The sequence below is a fragment of the Entamoeba invadens genome (genome assembly GCF_000330505.1).
Source record: "Entamoeba invadens IP1 unplaced genomic scaffold scaff_1105074726713, whole genome shotgun sequence".
Classification (NCBI taxonomy): Eukaryota; Evosea; order Mastigamoebida; family Endamoebidae; genus Entamoeba; species Entamoeba invadens.
Window position 1 is genome coordinate 399,495 of NW_004443770.1, and position 19,592 is coordinate 419,086.

The 19,592-nt window shown below is 34.9% G+C and overlaps 10 protein-coding genes across 10 annotated transcripts; 7 read left to right on the forward strand and 3 right to left on the reverse strand.

Moving 5' to 3' along the window:
* Nucleotides 1-535: 535 nt before the first annotated feature.
* EIN_430570 (hypothetical protein) lies at nt 536-2,881 on the forward strand (the record flags this gene model as incomplete). The annotated part of the gene is made up of 2 exons (XM_004261974.1): nt 536-1,808; nt 1,935-2,881. The coding sequence occupies 2 exons, from the start codon at nt 536-538 to the stop codon at nt 2,879-2,881; spliced, it is 2,220 nt and encodes a 739-aa protein (XP_004262022.1).
* Nucleotides 2,882-3,681: 800 nt separating this feature from the next.
* EIN_430580 (NAD dependent epimerase/dehydratase, putative) lies at nt 3,682-4,773 on the forward strand (the record flags this gene model as incomplete). Its single annotated transcript, XM_004261975.1, has 1 exon — nt 3,682-4,773. One exon carries the CDS (start codon nt 3,682-3,684, stop codon nt 4,771-4,773), a length of 1,092 nt encoding a protein of 363 aa, XP_004262023.1.
* Nucleotides 4,774-5,115: 342 nt separating this feature from the next.
* Nucleotides 5,116-5,766, forward strand: EIN_430590 (hypothetical protein; the record flags this gene model as incomplete). The annotated part of the gene is made up of 1 exon (XM_004261976.1): nt 5,116-5,766. One exon carries the CDS (start codon nt 5,116-5,118, stop codon nt 5,764-5,766), a length of 651 nt encoding a protein of 216 aa, XP_004262024.1.
* A 220-nt stretch (nt 5,767-5,986) lies between these two features.
* Nucleotides 5,987-7,474, reverse strand: EIN_430600 (hypothetical protein; the record flags this gene model as incomplete). Its single annotated transcript, XM_004261977.1, has 4 exons — nt 5,987-6,114; nt 6,153-7,092; nt 7,144-7,368; nt 7,409-7,474. 4 exons carry the CDS (start codon nt 7,472-7,474, stop codon nt 5,987-5,989), a joined length of 1,359 nt encoding a protein of 452 aa, XP_004262025.1.
* Nucleotides 7,475-8,156: 682 nt separating this feature from the next.
* EIN_430610 (hypothetical protein) lies at nt 8,157-10,346 on the reverse strand (the record flags this gene model as incomplete). The annotated part of the gene is made up of 1 exon (XM_004261978.1): nt 8,157-10,346. The coding sequence occupies one exon, from the start codon at nt 10,344-10,346 to the stop codon at nt 8,157-8,159; it is 2,190 nt and encodes a 729-aa protein (XP_004262026.1).
* Nucleotides 10,347-11,846: 1,500 nt separating this feature from the next.
* On the forward strand, nt 11,847-12,651 carry EIN_430620 (hypothetical protein; the record flags this gene model as incomplete). The annotated part of the gene is made up of 4 exons (XM_004261979.1): nt 11,847-11,854; nt 11,897-11,981; nt 12,059-12,154; nt 12,202-12,651. 4 exons carry the CDS (start codon nt 11,847-11,849, stop codon nt 12,649-12,651), a joined length of 639 nt encoding a protein of 212 aa, XP_004262027.1.
* Nucleotides 12,652-12,867: 216 nt separating this feature from the next.
* Nucleotides 12,868-14,667, reverse strand: EIN_430630 (coiled-coil domain containing protein, putative; the record flags this gene model as incomplete). The annotated part of the gene is made up of 1 exon (XM_004261980.1): nt 12,868-14,667. The coding sequence occupies one exon, from the start codon at nt 14,665-14,667 to the stop codon at nt 12,868-12,870; it is 1,800 nt and encodes a 599-aa protein (XP_004262028.1).
* A 580-nt stretch (nt 14,668-15,247) lies between these two features.
* On the forward strand, nt 15,248-17,290 carry EIN_430640 (DNA double-strand break repair Rad50 ATPase, putative; the record flags this gene model as incomplete). The annotated part of the gene is made up of 1 exon (XM_004261981.1): nt 15,248-17,290. One exon carries the CDS (start codon nt 15,248-15,250, stop codon nt 17,288-17,290), a length of 2,043 nt encoding a protein of 680 aa, XP_004262029.1.
* Nucleotides 17,291-18,013: 723 nt separating this feature from the next.
* EIN_430650 (hypothetical protein) lies at nt 18,014-18,715 on the forward strand (the record flags this gene model as incomplete). The annotated part of the gene is made up of 1 exon (XM_004261982.1): nt 18,014-18,715. One exon carries the CDS (start codon nt 18,014-18,016, stop codon nt 18,713-18,715), a length of 702 nt encoding a protein of 233 aa, XP_004262030.1.
* A 189-nt stretch (nt 18,716-18,904) lies between these two features.
* On the forward strand, nt 18,905-19,513 carry EIN_430660 (Dephospho-CoA kinase, putative; the record flags this gene model as incomplete). Its single annotated transcript, XM_004261983.1, has 1 exon — nt 18,905-19,513. One exon carries the CDS (start codon nt 18,905-18,907, stop codon nt 19,511-19,513), a length of 609 nt encoding a protein of 202 aa, XP_004262031.1.
* Nucleotides 19,514-19,592: the final 79 nt, after the last annotated feature.

Below are 19,592 nucleotides of genomic sequence, written 5' to 3' on the forward strand. Positions count from 1 at the left end.
AGAATGAATTGGAATAAATATGACAATGATAAATTTAACCATTAAAAAACTATTGTTTTTTTAATAAAACAAATTTTAGATTGTATTGGCATTTTAAGATACCATTAACCATTCTCACGTGTTTTTTTATTATTAATACTTTGTTTTCTTACCAAAATATCTGAAAATACATTTGACAAAGAGGTAACTGAAAAAAGAACTAAAAATACTTATAAAAGTTTGGCATTTCCTTCTTCATTCCACCACTTTTTTTAAAAATACGAACAAAACCAAACAAAAAACTATTATGTGGACACGCTATTAAACAAAAAATTCAAATTGATATTTCTGAAATTGAACCATCAAATTAATTATAAATAAATTAAATTTAAACTATACAAACAGTTTCTTGAAAAACGTGGAACCCACAAAAGAAATTTGATTTTTCGAACATCCTTATTGAAAGAAGAAAAAAAGAAAAAAAAAATTGTCTTAAAATCATATTTTTCTAATGCAGTTTTTAGTGCTGCTCTCTGTTTTATTATGTTTTGCAGCGATGGCTTCTGCGCGTGGCGGTGATGACCTAATTTTTGATTCCTTAGATTCGGACCTTTCCTTTGTTGACGAATTGATGGAGTATTCCCTTGAAGACAAGTTATTTAAAAAATTGAAAAGTGCTGTGAAGAAGGTCAGTAGTAAAGTGAGTAAAGTAGCGAAGAAAGCGACATCGGTAGCCAAAAAAGTTGGTAAGACTGCTGTCAAAGCTGGTGTCAAAGTTGGGAAGGCGTATGTCAGTTCCAAAGTTTCTAAAGTGAAAGCGGGCTTAAAAGTCGCGAAAGGGCTGAAGAAAGCAGCCACTGGTAAAATTAAGAATAAGTTAGGATCATTGAAGAAGAGTTTTAAGGACAAAGTGAAGTCGGTGAAGTCAGTAGGGAAGAAGTTTACGAGTAAGATAGGTAAGATCAGTACCAAGTTTACTAGTGGGATCAAGAAGTCGATGAGTGGGATGAAAAAGACGTTTAATGGGGTGAAGAGTTCAGTGAACAAAGGGATGAAAAGCATATCCACCTCGATGAAAAAGGCGACGAAGAAAGTGAAAGGGGTGATGTCCAAAACAGTGAAGGGAGTGACTGGTAAAGTCGTGAAAGGGATTAACGGAGTGAAGAATACTATTAAGAAGGGAGTTACTACCGTTAAAGGGAAAGTGACTGGCGGTCTTAATAAGTTGAAAAAAGGGATGAAAAATATAGCGGACAAAACAGTCAAATTTGGGAAGAAAGCGACTGCCGCTATCAAGAGTGTAGGGAAGAAGGTGAAAGAGAAAGGAAAAGCGATTGGAAAAGAATTGAAAAAGTTGGGGAAAATGACTTCTGAGAAGGCGAAGAAATTCTTTGGGAAGAAGTGGGACCAAATGAAGAAAGGAATGAAAGACAAATTAAAAGACATTAAAGATAAGAAACAAAAGAAACAACAAATGGATTTGATGCAGAACAAATGTTATTTAGAAGCACTCAGAAAATGTGGGTGTTGTCCTAAATGTCTTGCTGAAGCCGAGAAACAGCAGAAGAAATTGAAAGCAAAGAGTACGTCTTCATCATCTTCAAGTAAATCATCTTCATCAAGTAAATCGTCAAGTTCTTCGACGTCTTCATCAACATCGGGTGGATCTTCTTCGGGTGGATCGTCTGGTGGTGACTCTGGAGCTTCAAGTGGTGGAGATGCAGGAGCATCTTCAGGAGGATCTAGTGAGTCCAATGCCGGTGCTTCCAGTGGAGGCAGTTCTGGAGGGTCTTCATCGAGTGGAGGAAGTTCATCATCCGGAGCAGATAGTTTGTTATGAAATTATTAATAAATTTCTTCTAATTAATAGGTGGAGCTTCGTCAGGTGGAAGTTCAATGGGTGGTGATGGTTTGTTGTATTTACTCCTTTTAATGACATTAAGACTCACAAATAGTTACTCCAAGTACTCCAACTGTCCCAACTCCAAGTGTTCCAACCCCAAGTGAACCCGTTCCAAGTGTCCCATCTACTCCTTCGATACCTACAACACCATCTGAACCAAGTACGCCAAGCACTCCTTATGTGCCTCCTCCTACTCTACCAAGTACACCAAGTGTCCCAAGCACTCCTTCAGAATCGGGTTCTAACTCAAATGCTAATGCTCAGATGCAACAAATGATGCAACAGCAAATGCAGCAAATGCAACAGATGCAACAACAACAACAGCAGATGATCATGAACGTACCACAACAAACACAAACGCAAGCCCCACCAACTATCATTCAAGTCCCAGGAGCTCCAGCAACCGCAGCACCCCCTCCTGTGATCAATTTGCCGAACATCAATATTTCTAATACAAACGACAATAAACAAGAAAGAAAAGTCGACAAGAATGTGACGAAGAAGAAAGAAGTCGAAAAGAAGAAACACCGAGTCATTAAAATCCAGTCGGACCCCGAGGAAGGATTTGCGGAGAGTAAAGTCGTCATCAAAAAGGAAAAGAAACAGAAGGAAAAGGTTGTTCCCGTGATTATCCCCCCTGTCCGACCACACTTGAGACCTCAAGTGAAGCCCGTTGTACCAGAAAGAAGAGTCGAAGTCCCTCAACAAGTCATTGAAAAGGTCGTCGAGGTGCCTAAACGTGTTGTGCAGAAGCAAGAAGATCCTGTTGTGGTGAAGAAAGTGAATGTCCCGAGTGGAGTTGAGCCGATTGAGAAAGTTGTGAAGACTCATGTGGCGAAAAAGGTCATTGTGAATATCGCGAAGAAATTAATACCGAAGTTTAAACCAATCAGAAAACACTGCGAGTGCATTCCAACAGATATCCCGTGTAAGGAAAGCGCAATCAAGAGAAACAGAAAAGAACTGAAAGCTATTAACGAGGTACTCAGACATTTATAATACATTTTTTTGTTGCTCATGTTCTGCACTTTGAAAGGGGAATGTCAGATACTAAATAAGTATCAGATTAGGGTGGTGATAAAATAAGAGGATTGAAAAATCAAGGAATAAAGTGGTGGAGCGAAGATGTTTGGTACTAGCACAACAACTCGTAAAATGAAAATTGGAGAAATATGCGAGAAAATGACATTTTTAACTTTGTGGTAATAAACACCCGCGTTTTTATTCAAAAAGCATCGTGTTTGGTAACATTCTGGAAATTATCCCATGTCAAATAACAAAAAATGAAAGTATTTATAAAACGGGATTTTTGTTTTTTTTTTGATTGGCCAAAAAAGTTCTGCTAAACCCCAAAAAGTTGGTTTGGGCGTATTTTTCTTTTGTATCATATTTTAATGGTATAGTTATAATTTAATTATTAATTAAAAGCTAGTAGAGAAACTTCACCAAAATAAGTGACGTTTTGGGATATCGAGAATTTCCCGATTAGTAGCGGTATTTAAGAACTGACGTTATTAATATCTGCATTATCAAAAACCTCAAACTAGAAAATAAAAAAAAATCAGAAATAAAAAAACGGATATATTTAAAAATAAGTAAAAGTAATAAATTGTCAATATTTACAAAGTGAATCCCGATATCATGATTGAAAACTGCGGAATAAAGAAACTTGAAAAGGGCAGAGAAATAAAAAAGTGTCCAATCACAGAGCGGAATGAGAACTGATTAAAAGCCAACAAAGAGAAAAAGAGATCGCGAAATAACTTGAAATTGTGAACTGAAAAATTCAGAAGAAAGGAATGAAGGTGTTAGTCCTCGGTGGTACTGGATTTGTTGGCCGCAATTTGGTCAAGATGCTGATGGATGGAGGGAAGACTTCGTACATCCGATCTGTCGATAAGGTCTTTCCCGAGACTGCTTATTTAAGTGCGGAGCACTCCGCTGTCTACGCTGATCCACAAAAGTGTGAGTTCATGCAAGGCAATTTAGTGAATCAAGCCTCAGTGTCTAAAATGTTTACTGTTGATGGAGGCTTTGATGTTGTCTATGACTGTGCTGCTGAGACTAAACTTGGACAAGACGCTTTCATATATGAACAAAAGACTTATGGATTAACTAAGATGGTAGCGGAAGAGGCGGTCAAGACTAAAGTCAAAAAGTTCATTCATTTGTCGAATGCACAAGTCTATGACTCATCATCCAAACCTAAAGATGAAAAAGCAAAGATCAAGCCGTGGACTCGACTTGCAACGTCGCAAGCTAAGGCCGACGATGAACTCCTTAAGATGAAGGATTTACCAGTCGTCATTTTGAGACCATCTATTATTTATGGACAAGGCGACGTCACTGGTATTGCTCCACGTATCATCTGTGCCGCTGTTTATAAGTTCACTGGGAAGAAGATGGAGTTCTTGTGGACTGGAGATATGAAGATGAATACCGTTCATGTCAAAGACGTTTGTAAGGCTATGATCCATTGTGCTACTGAACCAAAAATCACTATTGGGTCCATCTTCAACTTGTGCGACAAAAACGATACAACACAGAAAAAGGTCAACACCATCTTGGAAGAGATTTTCAAAATAAAAACTGGATTCAAGGGAACTATCATCTCAACGGCCGCAGAAAAACTCGGAATGGAAGATGTGTGCGAAACAGTCAATGATGAACACTTGAAACCATGGTCACAACTGTGCAAGGAAAAAAATCTTGTAGGGACTCCGCTCTCCCCATTCTTGGACCAGGAACTCTTGTACAACAACCCGTATTGCATCGATGGGTCTGCTATCGAAAAAACAGGATTCACTTACGATGTACCTAATATGACAACGGACCTCATAAAAGACGAAATCAAGTACTTCTCAGACTTGAAACTCTTCCCAGTCTACTAAGATCAATTCACCAGTTTTGTGTGATTTTTTAAAGGTTTTTTATTAATATTTTAATAAAACGTTAGTTTTATGGTTGAATTTAACTGTCAAGTTAATTAACAAGTTTATTCAATTTAAATTAAAAATTTAAATTAATTTATATTACATATTATATAATAATTATAAAACAATTATAATTAAAATCAACACCAAAACAATTAATAGTTATGTTATAATTTAACATAGTAAAACTCGGACTAAATATAAGTGAAAGACATTTTTTATCCATCTACAAAAATCAAACTCAAGAAGTGAAAAAAAAAAGAAAAAAGATGAAGAACTTGAAAATATTATATTTTGAGGATGTTTGTGTTTTTTATCCTGTTAGTAGCATTTACTCTGGCAAAATCAGAGAAGAAAAAGGAAGACACTGAATCATATAAAGATATTACACTTCCTGACTCAGTGATTAAATCGAAACTGAGAGTTGCAAGAAGACTTGAACAACAATTGAAAATGAGTTCAGCCGACGCGAAGCACGCAGCGGAATCCATTTTGTCATCAATTGATGAGACTGCGATAAATCCAACACTTGAAAGAGCAAAGGCCGTTGCTTCGAAGGTGAAAAAGGCGGCTAAAGTGACTGAAAAACATATGAAAGGGAAGAAATTGTGTGGCGATGAATTGATTAACTTGGCTAAGATGTACGACGACAAAATTAAAGTCCCCAAATTCGACATGACAAAATTGAACGACATGATCGACGCGGCCGTGAAGAAATACACCGTAGCAAACAAAATGAAGAAGGTCAAGTGTATGCTGAAGAAGGCAAAGAGAGAAGGACTGAAAATCGAAGCACCCAAATCCGATATTAAAAGACCACTCAAACTGACTTTGGCTCAACAATATCCACAAATCGCAAAGCTCATACCTGAAACAGACTCTTTCATTGACTTCAAGGAAAAGGAAAACGCAAAACAAATGATTCAGAACAAACTCATTAAGAATAACTAAGAGCGTTGTGTTCTTTTTATTTATTTCACTTCGTAAAAATTACAAACACATTGTGTAATAAATAACATTTATAATACCATTTTTTGTGTTTTTAATGGTGTTATACATGAATTAATTGATATCTATTATTTATACTATTGTAGATAATATTACTTGAGGAAGAAAAGTGTATTAAAATTAAAATAAAAATAATTTAATGAAACAAATGGCGAAATACTCGTCACATAAAATGACTTGATTTTGGCTCGAAGAGTAATTTGGTCTGAATCTTCTTGTAGTACGATATGTTCTTTATCGAGTCAATGTGTGGAAGAATCCAATTCGACAATTTGACATGGTACTCTCTTGCTATATTTCAGTACATATTTCTTAAACAAACAACAAACAGGAGTTTTCTAAGCACGTTTGAATAACATAGTTCGAGAACGATCCTTGCAAAAGCCTCTCAACATCTTTGTATTGTAGAAACTTGTCGAACATCAGTTCTTTCACACCAACCTCGTCCGACATCACAAGTTGCTCAATGACATTCGACGAGAATTTCTGTGTCGACAAAACGATTAAGTCGTCAAGTATTATTTTCGTCACATCCATACAGACATGGTCCACATCAACTTTTAATATATACTGTACCACATAATTTCCATAAGGGTCTGTGATGATTTCAAGTGTGTTGCTAATCACCTTATCTACCAATTTGTTCAACTGACCTCTGTTCCCAAAGTCGATGCATCTCTGTACAACACAACACCCGTGTTTGTGTTCACAAATCTCGACGAAGGAATCTCCAAGTATGCCATCAAAAATGAACTTGTTTTGCTCTTTTGAAAATGTTTTAAGGCATTCTTGAATCACATGATTGCCATTCCCATCAAAAACCAAGTCGACGATATGTGGTGAGAGTGATAGAATCAATTCATCTATTTCTGCTTTTGTGGTGGCACAGTTTATCATCTTCTGTACACTTCTAGTCCCATGGATATTTTTAGAAATGATTCCGATATTGTTCGACACGCATTTCAATATATCAAGGCGTTGTTCATCATCAACAACTTCAATAAGTTTCTGGCACAAGTAATTCCCGAACTGGTCAGCAATGAGGTTGTTCATTATAGGGAGCATTCTTTCATATATTTCGTCTATTGCATCATCATCGTCGTCTTCTAGTTTTTTTTGGAGACACCGACACCCAAACTGGTCGCAACACATCTTTAAAAATTCATTGTCGTCGATGTTCTCCATTTTAGTCATATCACCAACATCGGTATAACTCTGAAAAGTGCCAAATTGTTGTTGTACTTGATCCCCAGGCTTTACATGAAGAAACTTACAGTTACTACCGAAGACACATTGTCCGAATTGATAGTACTTGCAAACTCTTTGTGTTTTGGGCACAAAAGAAGTTGAAGCATGTCTATTATCTCTATACGGTGTCATCGTTTCTCGCTTGGTGAAGACCAATTCTTTTTGTTCCGCGTTTGTGTTTGGTGTTTGTGGTGCCGTGAATGAGGAGTGAGTCGGTTGGTCGTCATCCAAGAGTTGGTTAATAAATTCTGGGATTTCTTCTTGTCGTTCATCTGGAAGAGGTGATCCTCGTGGACTCTTTTATATTAGAAAAGTTCTTTGATGAAAAGAAACAAACGTCGAATGGAGCATACCTCTCGCGACCACTTGGAAATAGCGGGAATTCCTCGCTCAGCCCCATCATCTCCTTTTTCTTTTTAAGTTACTTGTTCTCATTCGACTTTTGACGATTTATAATCCTTTATATGTTCCGTCGTTCTGACGAAACGAAATGGGTGATTTGGATTGTTCTCAAAGTCTCATGGTTACAATCTTTTTAGAATTGTCAAGAATTACAATATGTGCCTTTATTCTTTTATTGAAAGAAGAATCACAAAACGGTTTATTGTTTATAAATCTAATATTTTTATTATTTGATTATTAACATGTTTCTTTCTTATTGATTGATGCGACACTTTTAGGATTAGATAACTGATAATCTTATTATGTTTTTAGAAATAACAATATGTAGTTAATTGGAAACACGTTGTTTGAATTCACCAATTTAACCACAAAATAACAAATAACAATAAAGCTAAATAACGGGTTTATCTCGTTATTCTATTTTTGTTTTTTACTAATATATTATAGTTTAAATAAACCAAATTAATTATTAAATATTTGTTTGTGAATCTAATTAATTTATATTAATAGAAATATAAAACCATTATTTAAATATAATAATTAAAACAATTATTTTTTTTATTTCATTTTATTTGTTTATAATTTAAATATTTATAGTTTGTTTGTATTAAATATAAATATTAAAAAATGTTAAACCATCATACAATAATAATAAAAGATTAATAAAAAATTAGAAATAATAATCATTTCAAATTTTTAATTTTTGATTTGTATCTTGCAAATACATTGGCGTGTTTAGTGGTACACTCTTCAACACAGACAGAACATGCTGCAATCATATTATTCATAACAGTTTTTGAGTCTTTGTCGAGTGTTTCAGCCTTTTTCTTCATAATAATGAGTTCATTTGTCATAATTTCAAGTTCTTTGACGTATTCATTTTCTTTCTCGTCAAACCGTTTTAAGTCGTCTTTATCTTTTAATTTATCAACGATCTCTTCGATCTCGTTGAGGCAGCTTGTGACTTTTTTTGCTTCGTCTTGACTTTTTGAATCAAATACGCCCGAAAATTCATGATTTTTTGCTTCTCTTCGAGTTTTTTCACTTTTTCTTCTAGTGGCCAAATAACATTTTTTGCATAACACGATTTTGACGTATTCGGGCGTTGGGTCCATAATCCCCATAATTAAAGTTGGGGCAATAGTTGTGTGAAGACTACAACCAATACAACACTTTCTCAAGCACACCTCACACGTCACATTCATATAATCTCCACCATTCATATAAATATCACAGACGGGACAGACTTGATTAACTCCGACCTCTTTTCTTGCAAACAAAAAATTTGTTTTCGAAGGTTTTTTATTCAAAAAATTTTCAAGGCCTTTAGTCATCACCATTTCGTCACTTTTCACCGCCTCCAACGCACTTTTCCTCTTTTCAAAAAATTGCAGTGTATAATCCTTAGTTTCCCCAATGTGCTGGTTCTCATTCTCGTTGTACAGTTGTTTGCACTCTTTACATAACACGTAAGGCTTTAGCGCCTGTTTCTTACTCATCAGACTTTTATATGTCGGTATAACTATTTCTAATTCACTCTTATGTTCTACACAATACGCTACATGGCAGATCGAACAGACACAAAACTCTTCGGGAGATAAAGATGTCGTTTTATTACAATTGGGATATGAACACAAGGGTTGTCCCATCATAGTGTACCGGGTCTTTGTCTTCTTTACTGTTTGTGTGCCTTCTCCTCGAGGAGGTTCAGGACTTAGATACTGTTTCTCGGTACCCCTTCGGACAGCTTGTGATCCAAACAAGGAGAGGACAGTTTCTGTTGTTGTCTTTGGTTGTTTTTTGATGTCCAAAGGAACAAAGCCTTGGAGCTCTTGGTTACTCGTTGGCTCCTTTTTCTCAGTCACTGGAGTTGGTATAGTACTTTGAATAGTTGTTTTGTTATTTGGTATAGTTTGAAGTTGGTCTTTGTTTAATGAGACGGGATTAGTATTTGGAATAGTTAATTTATTTAATTTAATGATTGAAGTATCGTTCTGAGTAGTAGTTATAGTAAGTCCTGATTGTGGATTTGGAATAGTATTTTGTATAGGTATATTACTATTTAATTTAGTTTCAAGTTGAGTCTGTTCGACATGCATCTCTTTTTTATTCTCGATAGTAGAAAGTTGAGTAGGCAAGGGTGACTGCACTTGATTTTCTATTGGATGAACACCTTTCTCTTGGTCTTCGTCTTTAGACTCATGAAGATCAACAGAAGCAAGAGGAATTGGGGATGGGATCTCATTATTGACAATTTTTGGTTGTTCAAAAGAATGGAGCACACCATTAGGTTGAACTTGAGGTGGTTCAATTGGTACATTTTTAAAGTATTGACTTTGTGGATTCACATAATTGAAATTTTGTTGGTCGTAACAATTTTGGTAAGGATATAATACTGAACCTTGTATCATATCATCCGGACAATCTATTTCAGGAACCGTGAACTCTGGGTCGTCATCGTCTTGTTGTTCCATGGGAACATTTTGAGCAGGAAGAGTATTAGGTTTTTTAATAGTTTCGGAATTATTAACTATAGTTTCTTTTGGTTGAAGAGATGATTCTGGCAATAGAGACATTTGCTTAGTTAAAGGTTGAGTATCAACCTCTTTTATTTGTTGTGGTAAAGAGGTTTTGGTATCCATTTTCTTTGATTGAATTTCGACTTGAGGAGTTAAGCCTTGGAGCTCCAAAAGTTCATTAAATTCTATTGACTTTTGTTTGAGCGAAGCTTCTTGTTTCTTCAATTCGAATTCTTTTTCTTCAACAAGTTTCTCTCTGCGCTCGACCGCTAACTCCCGTTTTGTTAAATCACTTTGAAGTTGTAACAGTTGCACTTCCCACAACTCGATTTCGTGCAGAGACTTTGACTGCATTGTTTTTACTTGAGTTTTTTAAAGTTCAAATATTATAGAATTTGTTATTAGAATTTGTTTTATTAAAATGTTATTACAATTATTAACAATTTTTTTATATATTATTGTTTTTTCTATTTTTAGTCGTTTGTTTTTATACTTATTTTTAATGTGGCTATTTTATTGGTAATAAATCAATTTACTTTCTTCTTTATTATAAATAGAATTATTATTGGTTGATAGTACTATATTTTTACTATTAAAATTATTCAAAGATGTTAAAGAATAGAAATCTGGTAACAAAGACAGATTTAAAGACGATTTGGCAAAATTGGGATTATTCAATAATATATACATTATTTTATCATTTTAAAGCTAATACATAACAATTAAAAATTATAAAAAATAATACTATTTGCATACTACAAAATAATTGGAACAAACAAAATAATAATTCTATAACATATTGTATTAACACTTTAAACAACAATGAACAAATATCAAGTGGTTTAAAAATCAGGAAATCTCGAGTTTATTAAATAAATTTCCGTTTTTTTAGAGTTTATTTCATTTGCATAAACAATACACAAGCCAAAAAAGGAAAAGCATCAAAATTTGTGTTAATATCCCTTTAATAACAGGCCAAAACAAAAATAAGGGAGTTATTTTAAGTGTTAATTACTAAAATTACTTCTTAATAATAATTTCCAAAAAGTTAAATAAAACTAATTAAAATTAATAATAATAAGTATAACATTTGGTTAAAAATAATTTTATTATTAAATTTGAATTATAAATTATTCAAATTAAAAGTTGATTATAATTAATTATTATTATTATTTTAATTAAAATAACTATAATTAAATTGATAATATTGTAACTTTTTCTTAAACTTTTCGTACATTGTAATTTTTTATTATCCCGTTTTTTTAAAGAAATCATATATTTTATATACACGTTGTACTAACGTATTACCACTCATTTTTTACTATTTATATTTACTTTGTTTTTAATTCATTTCTTCGGTGTTTTTTTATTTAAAAAACGGGCGTTTTCCTTTCAAAAAAAATATCACATTTCTAGATCTAAGTTATGTTTTTGTTCCTTATTAAATAGACAGAATAAAGTAAGTTAATTATAGAAAAAGCATTTTTGAAATTATTTCAAAATATAATTAAATTGGATTAAATCCAAAAATGATTATTCTTATTATTTGGTATGGTAAAGTGGTTTGTTATTTTAACTATTATTTTTTTAACTTTCTATAGATCAATACACCAATTTGTTTTTTTTTATTATTATTAATAATAATTTGGCATATTTTTTTATAATAATTCAAACAACTCCTTTTATTATAATAGAATTAGATATAAACTATTTATATACAAATAAATAAGTAAAGAAAAACAATTTGGGAAAAAAACGCTTTATTGAATGCAATTCGGCGATTTATACGTTTCACCCTCACCCAAAAAATAATAGAAAAATAGAAAAAACCGAACTAAATAAAACTAAAAGCTAATGTCTAAGTTTGTTCTTATCACATATTACCAATTACTCTAACATTTCAGAGAAACGGCTCAACAGAATTCTGTCGGCGTTGTTCTTATTGGTCTGCCAAAGACTGGGAAAACGGCACTCGCCTGCCAATTTTGCGTTTGTGACATTTTTTTCATCTAACAGAGATATTCCATACTTTATAGTATTTATTTCTATTAAATATTAATAAATAGGACCAACCCGCTCCTACTGAGTACAATGCAACGACTATTGACACTCCAATGGATACCACTTTGACTATAGGAAAAGCAATGTATAACTTCACATTTGTTTGTTCTATTTTTAACATATGTAAAACACTGTTATTGAAGAATAGAATGACTGTTCTGGAAGTGCACTGTTAAACAGCAGAACCACTGCAAACACAATACTTTCTAAAGGGAAAATCCATATCTTTGTGGTCTCCCCAACTGAGTCAGACTCCGCAGAATACATCCAAGGCTTCTTTAAAGACCTCACAAAAGACTCGGAACCCATTTACAGATTCGTCTTTGTCACTCATAAAGAACAAGAAGACAAAGACGGAGTCGTCGCAAGTTTAAAAGACTTCATCCCCGACGACTGTAAAATTTATCAATACGACGTGCTCAATCAAAAAGATGAAATTGTCAACAACTTCACGGATTTCATGAAGAGAGCACTTGTCGAACACAAAGAACTCTTCGAAGGGTGCCTCGCGACCGAAAAACCAAAAAAGGCACAACCCGCAGACTCGGCTAAACAAGGCGATGCTCCAAAAAAGAAAAAAGCCTGCTTGATCTTCTAACTTATGTTATCCAATTCATATTTTTGTTTTATTCTTTATTGCCAATCTAGAAGTATTTGGCTCTTACTTTCATCCACAAAGTAAATTTCATCGATCGTAAATTTAATTTCAAAAATTCGTTTGTTTCTAAAAAACTCGAAACCATGTGGTATTGTTCGTTGAATTATTATTGCTCCATTCAGAAAAAGAAAGAAATAACAAGCGACAAAAAAGCATTTACGGCAATTCAATTGGTTGGCACTTTGTGATTCCATATTTACCAGCAAATGGGCAGCTGAATCCGGGCTTGCCGGGCTTGTGAATCATGTTGTGATATTTGTTATGAATGAAATCGTAACATTTTGTCAACTTGTTGCGGTTGACCTTTTTCCCACAAATAATACGCGCGATCTTTCTCTTTCGCGCCTCCTCGTCCATCTTCTTGTTCGCTACCTTTCTGAATCTGATGCACCTCTTCTTCCAAAGAAGCTCGCGCTTTGTCAAGAACATCTTGTTCAACTTAGCCTTGAGTTCGTTGATTCTCTTTTGTCTGCTCCTCTCTCTTATTCTCTTCATAACCATAATTTTGGCTAACGTCTTTTGATTCAAAATATCTTTCTCAACACCACTCAGTTGCATCTGTTTCTGCATTTCCTCCTCTTCCAATTTGTGGATTTTTAACTTGAACGAGTTGATCAATGTTCTCTTCTCATTTATCTCGTCGGCTTTTTCTTGTAACATTTTTCTAATCAAAAGGGCTTTCTTTTCAGCTCTGATCTTTTTCAAAGTTTCGGCACTCTTCTCGTCGTAAACTTTTGCAACGGTTTTAAGTCGTTTAAGCAAATCTCTGGCTTTGCAGTCAAGCGCCTTAATTTTTGTTTGCTCGTCCAATTTCTTCTTATAGATTGTCTGTTCTGCAAGTAACTTTTTCGACAACACATCCTTGAGCGCCTTGATCTTCAAATATCTAATTTGTGTTCGTCTCGCCTTGATCTGTGCGTTTCTCAGTGCAACTCTACGGATCCTTCTGCTTCTAATTGCCTTTTTCGCTAATTTTTCTGCCTCTGCGACTTCTCTCTTCGCTGTCATCACCTCGCTTTTTAACTCTGCCGACTCGATTTTTCTCTTTCTCATAAAATCTTCCTTCTGCAACATCAAAGTAACCGCCTTATCTTTCAAGTCTTCAATCATTCTTGCCTTTTGTTCAGCTTTCTTCAAGTTTTCTTCTTGGAGAAGCTTGTTATATTGGATGCCTTGCTTGACAATTTCCCTCTTGATCTCCTCTGCTTTTCTCATATTAAACAGTTCTCTCTGTGTCGACTCTATGGTCAAAAACTTCATCTTTCTCTCGACCTCAAGTTCCTTATTGAATTTTTCCAACTCAAGTTGTTGAAGCTTTCTCATCTCAACCTCTTTATTGACGAGTGAGTCTTTTCTCTCCTTTCTTTCCTTGTCGAACTTTTGAACCAACTCAAGCCGAGCCTTCTTCAGCGCTTTCTCCTCTTCGATTTGTTGTTTGATGGTGTCGGCCTCAACCTTTCTTCTCTTTTCCGCAAGTGACTTTTTGAGTTCGGCAATTGCTTTCTTCCTCTTTATTTCATCGATCTTGTCCCTCAACGCAATTTTTCTGTTGTACTCAATGAGCTCCATGTCCTGAGCGGTCGCGTTTTTGTCAGCAGTAAGTTGGTTGACCATCTCAGCCAGCGACGCGTTGGCAAGCACATTTTTGATTTTTGCACTCGAAAGCTTCCCGGCCAGCCGGGCTTTAGTTTCCAATCGTTCCGACATTTTTTCAATCTGAGTGATTGACGCCTTATGATTTTTGGCAAGGGTTTCCGTCGCCTTGTTAAGCGCAATCTCGGCCAATCTTTTCTGTTTTTTTATTTTCTCACTCTCAATCTCGGCGTCCGCAATTTCTTTGATTAAACTCGCGGTTTCGTTTTGCTCAAGCACTGATTTTTGAGTTCCCACAGTTGAATTTTGAGTTCCTTGTGTACCATTCGTGCCGTTGGTGCTTACAACTGCATTCACTGCCATTACTATCACAAAGATTAAGTAAAGCATGTTTTGAAAATTATGGAGTTTTGCAGTTCAGATCTTCTATTTTGGTTTTTTAATTATTTGTTTGATTTCTGCAAAATGGGATTTGAAAATGTGATTCACTTTTTTTTGTATAAATACAAAATGTTATTATTATTGTTATTATTAATGTTATTCAATCCATATTCAAAAACAATGAAAATTTTTAATCAAAGAATTAAATTTGAGATATATAACATTTTATTTATTTTATGAGGTTGTGTTATGGCAAACAAAGAGAGGAGGATAATAAGTAATGTTGTGTTTTGACGAACTCGTAAATGAAAACGTAACTATTATTTTAGTTAAATTAACCTATGAATAACTAGTTGAAATAGTGCCATTGATTTTGTGAAGTGTTTTGGACAAAAGAGAGAAGTTGTGTCCACGTGGATAATTCAAAAAGAGAGAATTGGTGTTATGGTAGTGAATTAAAATATAAAAATTAACACATTGGGCGATGATTTTTGACAGTGAATAAATAGAACAAAACAAAACAAATAAAAACGAGATTGTGTGCGCGGAATGAAGCTGTCAAATGGGATATTTAAGGGAGGGAAAAACAGAAAATAAAAAAGGAATCTCAAAAAAGGGCGAAGTTATTAATAGAGGAACTCGAACTCTAAAAATCATACTTTTACACATGCAAGTGTTGCTCATCTTATCTGTTGCAATAGCAGCCATTGCTACCCCAAAATGCCCACAAACGACTGTGTCGAATGTAGTCGGTGATTTGAATCAGAAACAACCGGCTGGAACAAAGGCCTTAGCCCTCGAAATGTACAAGAAGGCTTTGTTGACTGATGATGTCAAGGTCCCAATTCAGAATAGAACCCAGGCAATTAAGGATAGACTTAACCAAATCACCAATTCGACTGCTGTAAACAAGACCCAGGAGGTTAACCTCCAGATCGAAAAGATCAACGCTAATATTAAACTCATCGAAGAGGAAACAGCTCAGGTTAACGCCTCTATCGCCGAGTCATTGAAGAACATCAATGAAACCCAAAACAACGAGAAGAAACAGCTCGAGGAAAAAATGGCCGAAATCGCAAAGGAAAGAGCTTTGATCGATGCTCTCAACAAAAAGAAGGAAGAACTCAGAAAGAAGACCATTGATTTGTTAAGACTCAAAGTCACTGCCGAGAAAATTATTGAACACCACGCCGAGCAGATGAGAGAAAGAAGAAGATTCATTAAGGATTTGGAATCTTCCAAGAGAAGAGTCGAAAACACAAAGAAGGCTTTGGAAGTTGTTAAGGAACAGGAACAAAAGAAGAGAATCGCTGCCATGAAAAAGGCCAAGATTTTGACTCAGAACTTGAGAGACCAGGACACCGCCCAAGAAATGAAAGAAAGAATGATTAAGTTGAAACAAGATAGACTTGCTGAGATCATCAGAAGAAAGATGCTCATTCTCCAGGAACAAATCAAGACCGCGAAGATCCAGAACAACGAAGAACAGAGAGTTGCTCTTGAGAAGAAACTCCTTGAACTCAAGAGATACAAGAAGGCTAAAATTCACTGCGCCAGAAACGCTCTTAGAAAGTACAAGTTAGTCAACCAAAAGAAGATTGAGGACTTGAAGCAAAAGGTTCTTGACACTAAACTCGCTAATAGACTCACTGTTGAAAAGAATGACTACTTGACCAAGATCAAAGCAGAGTTGGCCGACGAAATTGACGAACTTAAGAAACAAAAAACCGCTTTTGAAACCGAGAAGACCATTGAAGAGAAAACCATCGACAATCAACTCAAGATTGAATCCGAGAACTTGAAGGCTGCCCAAAAGGCTCAAGTCAGAAAGGACTACGCGTACAAGAACAACAGAATCGATTTGGCTGAACTTAGAAACACCGTTTTGAACGCTGAGAAGGCTCAACTCGAGAGAAAAGCTGCCAAGAAGTTACTCAAGGGTGTTATTTCATCAACTGCTAAACAGAACGCCATTGACAATAGAGCAAATCTCGACATTGCCCTGATGAAGGCCGAGACCTCAAACAAGAAGAAGATTTTGAAGACCATTGCCAACGGAACTAAATCCACAGTCGAGGCTGAGAAGGCTGCTGTTGAGGCATTGAAGAATGCTGCAGTTAAAGCTAAACAGGAGAGACAAATTTTCAAGACCCAGATTGCCAGAGACATTTTAGTCGAAGCTAACCAGAGACATTTGAAACACCTCAAGGAGAGAAAGGCTGAGATTGAAGAAATTGTTAAACAAAAGGTCGCCGAAAGAAATAGAAAGGCTGCGTTAAAGGTCAACAAGGCTGACACCCTTATTGCTTTGGCTGGTTTGCAGGGTAAACTCGATAAGAAGTACATTCTCAGAAGACAACAGGTCGCTCTCAAGAACGCTCAGGCTTTGTCCAATGCTGTTAAGGGACTTGTTCCAGAGAAGAAAGATCAGTTTTTGAAGCTCAAATCATTCAAGGTTAACTGTGGTTCTCTTGCCAAGAAGATGTCCACCCCATGCTCTGGTGATGCTAAAAAGGATGCTAAAAAAGCTGACAAAAAAGTTGCTAAGAAGGCTGCAAAGAAGGTTGCTGCTAAAAAAGCTGCGAAAAAGGCCAAGAAAGACTAATTGTGAACTTTTTTAAGTCGAAATTTTTGTGATTCGCTTGTTTTCATGCCTTGATTTTTGCGTTTTACTATAATTCTGTATTTTTAATTAACATCCATACTTTGCTATTCTTTTAATTTCTTTTAAGTGTTATCTTTTTGACTTGTTTGTTGGTTTTTTGTATATACTTAATTATATATAAATAATAATTGAACTATTCAACCAACAATCAATTTATTCGTTGGTGGTTAGAGAACTTTGTCTTTCACTTTTTGGTCAATGATAATTAGAAAATTTCGGGATTTTGTTCGAAATATAAAAAATCGTCGTTTTAGTTTTTTTCCCGGTTTATTAAACGATAATATGTGTACAAATTGATAAAAAAACAACATTGTACAACAAATTCTTCATGTTTTATTTCGTATAACTATATATTTATATCCATATGATTATATAACTATATGCATTCTATAATACACAATTGATTTGTAAAAATTTTGTTATTGAACAGACATTTGCCTGTTTAATAATACATAATTTAATAAACTATAATTAATGATTTTTTAATTATTATTTTTCAACATTATGTAAAAAAACATAAAAGATTGAATATGTCATAACAGATATGCCAATAAACGGGACATTACGCGACCAATAGAATAGTTAATAAATAGTATAATAACGATACAAAAACCAATAAGAACACCCAAGTACGATCACGTAACTCAAAAGCTCAGAGTTAGAATGTCGAAGGAGGTGTTGGAAGTAGTGAAATTGTTTTTCTTAACGAACGAAAAGCTTCAACCTGTTCTTGAAGGATTACACGAGACGATCTTCAAGACTAAAAGTATAGAAGAGTTATTTATAGTAGCATACCCTGTCTTGTCACGGTACTTTGTTAACCCAGACGTTCCATTTGAAGAGCGATTTGGGTTATTAGACAGTATAGTTCGCTTAATTACACCAAATAATATCACACACTTAGTCTCATTAGTACAAGCGAATCATGCCCTTTCTAATCCAGAGAGTCCAGTTGAGCCAAGTGTCTATTTAGGTATTAAACAGATCATTGAACATATTAATGCTATTAAAGGACTAATAGAGTCCGACTGTGAAAAAAAAGAGATGATGCCTCAAAGTGTCATATCACAGATCTTCACTGTAATGTTGGACTACACTGCTAAACTCAATGAAGAGTGTGTTGTGCCGATCAGTGACTTATTGGAACCAATCAATAAACCCGCAGAGGTCATCGACAAGACAATTCGACTCAACCAATTGAAGAGCAAATTTTTGATGTTACTGTCACACGCCTCCACAGAACAACTCAAACGTGTTGTCGACCACCTTGACAAGAAAAATTGTGAAGACGGGTTTGATTTCTCCGTCGACGTGGATCAATTTGATTTGGACAAGCTTGTGTACTTTTGTGGGTTACTCCAATGATAGAAGATGTGTGTATGTGTGTAATTGAACGTTCGTTACTATATTATTAATAAAATGATACTATACTATTAGTAAATAGACTCTTTACTATATGTACTAGTAACATATTTATATTTTTATATTAGTCACTCACATATATAGCAAAATATTATATTATATACTAGAATCAGTCAAAGGGGTATCGAAGAGATGGTGTACGTCATAGGAATCACAGGAAGAATTTGTAGTGGGAAGTCGACTCTACTTAATGTCATGAACAGCCGTGGGATCCCAACAATAGATTGCGACAAGATTGGATGGGAATTATACTCGAAAGACTCTATAGCATTCTCTGCATATGTCAAAGAGTTTGGAAAAGATGTTATTGGAAAAGACGGGAATATTGATAGGAAGAAATTGTCTGCATGTGTCTTTGGACATCCAGAAAAGGTCAAACGCATCAGTGAAATCTCATGGCCTATGATCTATCAAGTACTTGTGAATAAGATCGAGAAGTTCAGTTGTGAAGGACACAAAATAGTTGGAGTGGAAGCTGCTTTGTTAATTAAAGCCAATTGGGAATGCATTAACGAAATTTGGCAGACTAAAATAGACGACGAAATTACTATCAATCGACTGATGAAAAGAAATAATTTGAGTCGTGAGGAAGCTTCAAAAAGACTGAATTCACAACCATCACAAGAGGAATATGACAAGAAGGCAAATGTGACTTTTAATACAAATTGCTCTTTGGAACAAACTGCTAAGGAAATTAATAAAAAGCTTGACGAAACTATTAAAATGGTTGAAGCAAAATAAACCATTCCATTTTAGTTATTTGGGTTAGTACAAATCACACAGTTGTGCAACTACACACTCTTTTTGTTTTATAATATCT